The sequence below is a fragment of the Cololabis saira genome, chromosome 5 (assembly GCF_033807715.1).
Source record: "Cololabis saira isolate AMF1-May2022 chromosome 5, fColSai1.1, whole genome shotgun sequence".
NCBI lineage: Eukaryota > Metazoa > Chordata > Actinopteri > Beloniformes > Belonidae > Cololabis > Cololabis saira.
This window is the reverse complement of record NC_084591.1, coordinates 41,957,946-41,964,690: the sequence shown is the minus strand read 5'-3', so window position 1 is coordinate 41,964,690 and position 6,745 is coordinate 41,957,946. Positions and strand designations below refer to the sequence as shown.

Here is a 6,745-nt window from a genome sequence, read left to right as displayed (position 1 = left end):
GGATTTTTCTTAAACCACATTGTTTTGTTGACTATCATCTTATGTTGCTACACTAGAGTTTTGAATGGATAAGAAAAACATACCATTTGGTTGAGCTGAGTTGAGGGTTGTTCTTCTGACTCCCTGCCATCTGTTTCCTCATCATCTTCATCGCTTACCACTTTGTCGCTGCTCTGTTCCCTCAGTGGCCACATCTGAACCTCTTGAATTCACCTCCATTCTCTCTTCATTTTGATCCCTTTCTTCTGCTTGCTTCTCCTGGTTGCTCCCCCCTTTTTTGCTAAAATAACTTGTAATTTTTCTGTTTTCAAATGTTGTGTTACAGGGGATGAAGTACTTGAGGCTGAAACTCAGACCTTAACGGGCAACAAAAAAATTCAATTTTACATTTTCTTTTATACTAAGAGGTACCAGCAAGAACAGGCCAGAAGCCTATAAAGCCAGTTTTTCCTCATCATTGTATGAAGCTTTTTTTAAATAGATAAATAAATATTATGTATTTAAATATTTTATCTATTTTTTTATAAATATTTTTAAATTCTTTAAACATTTTTAATTCTATTTTCTGATGGGCTGCTCTGAGCTGTATGAGCACTAAGAGCACCGCAGCATAGTCTGACTCGTTTGTAATATGGGCTGTTGGGGGAAGTTAATGATTTCTCAGTGTGAGAAAGTGTGTGGCGTGTGAACGTGTGAACTTGTTGAAAAGTGTGAATGAACCCTGCGATACAACAACAGTTCACACATAAGAACCAGTTTGGACTATGGATGGTCCCAGGTTGAAATTTAACTTGGCTATATAAATTTAACTTGATTTGAAATTAAAAATAAGTGAAAATATCACCTGTGGAAGCTTATTTAGCCAAGATAAGTTTGCCAGCTTGCTCTCTCTTCTGCTGCTCGCATTGTCTCATCTGCACAGCATCGCAGGCTGGGGGGCGTCAGAACAGACTCACAGCATGTGCAGGGGCTTAACTACGTTTTTAAAGGGCTGATGATCTTTTATTAAATAAATAAATACAAAATTAATGCATTACTTCAATACATTCAATCTAGCTTAATGTGTTAGTTTGCGTCTCTTTCCTGTTTGTTTGTTTTTTCGCCTGACACCTTATTTATGCCCAGGATGGGAATTAAAGTCAGGATGCAAAATGCTGGCTTATTTTATTGGGCTACTTTTATCAAATGTGAATGATTTAAATATAACCTTGAAATCCCTTTTGCAATAAAATTAGCACTTTGTAAATAAAACAGAATTAAATCACTGGAGGGAGTTAAAAATGTCTCATTCTGCACCATTGCAGTGAGAAAAGAAAGTAATACTCAGACTTTAAAATAAAGCTGCTCACTTGCCTGGAGACCTTGAGCTCTATTTGATCTGAAAACAGAAGTGCAGGTTTGACTTTTTGAACGCTGAGAGGTAAATAGATGTCACACGTATTGGAATTCTCAACAAGCATGCAGTGATTTAAATATGCCATAAAACATAATGGCACATGGTTTATTACCAAACATATGCTTATCAACATTCCCACAAGAGCTGTCCTGTCCTAATATATAATCCATTTATTCCTCATCCTGACAGCTTGATAAAGGAGGCGTCGGGACTGTGGTTGAGGGTAGTTAAATGCTGAGAGACACTTCTCTTTGGATTTCTACATGCGCCTCAGTAAAGCTGACGTTCAGGTTCAGTATTTCAGGATTTTGACGGTGTGCAGTACAGGAGAGACTGAGCTGCAGCGTCGGGCCAGAGCTGAGGGTTGAAACGCAGCCAGGGTTCCTTCCAGAATAACCGAATAACAATGGGGAAGAGCTGCCGAGTCAGCAAGCTGTGTGTCGTGTGTGTGGTCTTGACCGTGATCTCTGTGGCAACCATTGTCACGTTGTGGACTATTGGCCTCTCAGGAGATAATGGTGACGTCACAGAGCCTTGGGACAGGTAGGACATGGGAAGAATGAAAGTAATGGAAATGACATGTGAATACAGGCGAAAGTGCAATTTGTACACACCCTAACATCCTAACTATTCTCATATGCAGTGTAGGAAGACAAAATCACCAGCACATAGCTTAACTTTGGCTTGTGGAAGTTTTCTTTTTTTAAATAAAGGTCCAAAAGTATTACCAGCTGTTAAGCATCAAATGTTTTTTGGTGAATCACATCCGACCTAGTGGTACAAGTTTGGATAGTTACTCATGCTGCAGGATCATAGGTTCACTGCAGTCTGTTTGAAGTGAAAAATACCTGAACAAGTAAAGCTTCATGTTTAATATGACCAGATATGAACATAAAAACTGTAGAAGACACACTTCTTTTTACAGTTAAATCTAAAAATAACTAAAGTCTTGACCGATAATAGCTCCCGCAGGAGCAGCCCTTTGTCACTTCTTCAATGTTAATTTGCATTTTGTGATGCTGATTTGAAAAAAAAACAATCATCCCAATAAATATGTAATCACAAAAGGAAAAAATGCAGGCACTCTGGTGGATTGAAAAAATTAAAAAACCTTTATTGGAGTGGGTTACATACTAAAAAACACACAGGTGTTTTTTAGTATGTAACCCACTCCAATAAAGGTCTTTTAATTTTTTCAATCCACCAGAGTGCCTGCATTTTTTCCTTTTGAGATTACTGTTGCACCCATTGCAAGAGCACCGGTGGTTGTGGGGACACCAGCAGCGCTCCTGTTATTCTGTTTTTTAAATATGTAATCACTTTTAATGTTGCCAAGCATCGCCATCATCCAGAGTCATATTCTTTATTTCATCTGCTTGGTCCAATAACATATTGAAGTCTAATGAAGCTGCATTATTACATATGGTACGTTATTACATACACATATTATGCAACCAAAAACATCTTGACAACGAGACATCGATGGCAAACTGAGGTGGACCCCAACTAAACCTAGTTGACAGAAACTATCCCTTCATACCTCACCAGGAATAAAACGTTTGACAGAAGACGCCACAGAAATCAACAAAGACAGCAACTAAAGCCGGGCATACACTGTGCGATTATCGGCTCGTTTTTAGCCGATTTTCCAGTCGTGCGACTTTTTTTTGATCGGGCCCGATTTTGACCCAATCGTTGCTCGTGCCTCGTGCAGTGTACGTGGGGTAACGACGAGAGATTAACACCTCACGACGAACTCCCGATCACAAATCGTGAGGTCGCAAGAAAATCAAGCATGTTTGAAATCCTGGTCGTTCCTCGTGAAGGAATCGCACAGTTGAAGCAGCTGCGACCCGATTTGCCTCATCCTTTCACAGAGAGCATGCGCAATCTATGATGTTACCTCAAAAACTATTATTTGTAGTTTAAGTGTTGCAAATTCACATTACAAATCATGTTTTAATAGCAAAAAAAAGACTGCATTTCCACGTACGGTGCGGGTCGCCGCGTACCCTGCGCCGTAGGCTCTGCGTTGGTGTAACGCGAAACCATAAATCAGCCTTCAGTGTGTGCGCTGTCTGCTGTAGGCCGTCAGGTCACCCACCTTTTCGTTTCATCTCGTTCCCATCTCCTGCGTGTAAATTCTTTTCACTTTAAAAAAAGAGGTATTTATGTTAAGCATAGGATAAAAGTTTGAACTCGGATTTTTGGGAAGTATTTTCAAGATCGTTATTTTAATAGCGGGACTATTTCCAGCGGCGCCTGTGTCGAGGAGCGCTTCGGACGCGTCACGTGATCGCGCTGGACCAATGACAGCGGCCCCTGATGTAAACAAACCTGACGTCATACAATGTTGGCGCAACCTCGTCTTCCCAAATATGTAGAAAAATACAATATAATGAGCCGAAAAGTGCACAAAAATGACTAAAACAGTGTTATATGATGCCACAATGAAGATGAATTATAAACTAAAGTGAAATAATAAAAATCGCCCATAATGTGATTTTGTTTTTATCATTGTGCTGTACTGTTCAGAACAACTCTTTTTTCGAGAAGGTCCTCGCTGCAGCACCGCGGAAGGGGGCGGGGTGTCGGACATCACAGGGGCGGGGCGTAGGACATCACAGGGGATGGATGGATTGTTTTTTAAATGTTTTTTAAATGTTAAAACATTTTAAAAACTCTGTGGAAAGTGTGTGGGGAGCTTTTGGGCGGAAAAGTTGCAACTGAACCTAGTACCCCTCGCTGCAGCACCGCGGAAGGGGGCGGGGCGTCGGACATCACAGGGGCGGGGCGTCGGACATCACAGGGGCGGGGTGTCGGACATCACAGGGGCGGGGCGTAGGACATCACAGGGGCGGGGCGTAGGACATCACAGGGGCAGGGTGTCGGACATCACAGGGGCGGGGCGTAGGACATCACAGGGGCGGGGCGTGATATCAAAATGACACAGCACCATCTGGTGACCATTTCCAAGAATTACAAATGCAAATTTATATTCAAAGTCATCATTATACAGATGAATCTCCGAAAATAAGAATACCGTGCAAAAGTTAATTTGTTTCAGTAATTAAACTCAAAAGGTGACACTAATATATATATACTCATAATATGCAAAGATAGATATTATATAAGATTATAAAACATACTTGTAATATAATTATTATGTTTAATATTACATAATTATAATAAAAATATATAGATTGTCATTGGGTATTGAGTGTGATGAGTAGGCTAGCACTAAAAATCATTGGTAGTAATGATTCCATATATACAAATTACATTTTTTCAACAAACAAAAGAGGGACAAGGACAACAAAAGCAGGTGTTTTGTGTTAATGTGTTTATTCATTCAGCGAGTCAGCAGTGAGGAGAGCGGCCCAGAGAGTTGGAAAACTCAAGAGATGACTCCATTTATACCAGTGGCTCACAGTGAATTCAGTAGCAGGACTTCAGTTCAGTTGCAACTTTTCCGCCCAAAAGCTCCCCACACACTTTCCACAGAGTTTTTAAAATGTTTTAACATTTAAAAAACATTTAAAAAACAATCCATCCATCCCCTGTGATGTCCGACGCCCCGCCCCTGTGATGTCCTACGCCCCGCCCCTGTGATGTCCGACGCCCCGCCCCTGTGATGTCAGACGCCCCGCCCCTGTGATGTCCGACGCCCCGCCCCCTTCCGCGGTGCTGCAGCGAGGGGTACTAGCTTTTTTCTCTTCTCATTTTGCTGGGACGTCGGGTTCCTCCGCGAGACACAACTTTTGCGGTATGCGTTCATTGTTATGTCTAAAAATTATGCGCAGTGCCCACCCAATCAGAAACGGTACAGATATTTTGGGATTTTTTAAATATATATATATAAAAAAAATAAAATCATAAAAAAATAAAGGATCCCATAACCTTTGATCGGGTGGGCAGGACGCACGTTTGGGTGGACACAGCCCACTCCTGCCCCAAAACCAGCCTCGAGTTCCAGTACACGGAGGTCCGACGGGAGGATTATGATAGTGTGAGCAGACGGGTCGCATCAGAGCATCGGCTCGTACAGTGTGAGAACATAAATCGTGGGCTGTGAACTTTTGAACTCCGCGATCTAGTCGTGCAGTGTGAGATGGGGCAGTCTCATACGATTCAAAATATCGCACAGTGTATGCCCGGCTTAAGGTGCCAAATACCGCTGTTTGATCATTTATCCTGGTGTTTAGGGAATAGTTCATTTCAATGAAATTCGAGTCATCATGTGAGAAATAAATAAGACAATGCTAGACATTAGGGGTGTAACAATATATCGTGCCACGAAATTTCCCGATACGAAAACGTCACGAAACGTGTCGTGGAGGTGACAACCTGTATCGCGATATTGGGTTATTAATTTTAATCTATTGTGTTGACTAGAAACGCGCATCCGACCGCGACCGCTGCCGCAGCCGCGACCGCGCGGACCAAAATATTACTCCGCTCAGAAGAAAGTAGTCCCGTTTTGCGGTCCTGTTTTGAGCTCTGAACCTTTACTTATTTAAGTCTGGTGTAGAGTGAAGCCTTACCTTATTAAATTAAACCTTTTTTGGGGTCGTGAGTAGGATAAACACGGGACAACTTCTGCGTGAGTTTGCGTGTACTTCAATGTCCGCTCAACAGCGTAGGATTTCAGAACATCAACACAGCACCTACTGCCGTATAGTGGCGTATCACTCCGCCCAATCTAAAACAGACTAATCACTACAGATAAACTGACTAGTGTCATTATAGTCCCTGATTTACATCAGAATATAAAGAATATATTTATAATATAATGAACCCTGAATTAACAAAATAACCTTCTTAACAAAAATAAATCTCCTCTTACACTTATAAGGTGAGCATGAATCAATCTTTTTTATGATGTAAAATTGTATGTATTTATTTACTTGTATTTATTTATTCAATTTTAGTTGTTAAATTTCTGGAAAAGAAAAAATTCAAATCATACATGAGAGAAACTATTCCGTTTGTGGCCAAATATTTGTACTTATATGAAACTGAAGATCATAATGCAAACCTGAAATTTACTTTTAGTTCAGTTTGTGGAAAATGGTTGGCCTGGCTTTCTCTTTAAAACTTAAACAGTTGTAAAGCATTACAAACTGTAACAATAGGGCAAACACACAGCATTGTTTTGTATTATGTGTCTTTCAAATAAAAGTAAATTTTTTCCAGTCATATATTCCTCTATCAAGGTTGATAAAAAAGACTGCTATAATATCGTATCGTATCGTTATCGTGACCTCAATATCGTGTATCGTACCGTATCGTGAGATTAGTGTATCGTTACACCCCTACTAGACATGCAAATTATGAGACTGTTAGAGA

At 40.6% G+C, this 6,745-nt stretch overlaps 1 protein-coding gene across 1 annotated transcript in view; it reads left to right on the top strand.

Annotated features, from left to right (window-relative positions):
* Nucleotides 1-1,602: 1,602 nt before the first annotated feature.
* The window catches only part of LOC133444399 (aminopeptidase N-like), a 45,010-nt gene continuing 39,867 nt past the window's right edge, over nt 1,603-6,745 (top strand). Inside the window, exon 1 of the mRNA XM_061722160.1 lies at nt 1,603-1,939. Coding sequence (XP_061578144.1) covers nt 1,803-1,939 — 137 coding nt within the window. The 5' untranslated portion in view covers nt 1,603-1,802. The remainder of the gene's footprint in view (nt 1,940-6,745) is intronic.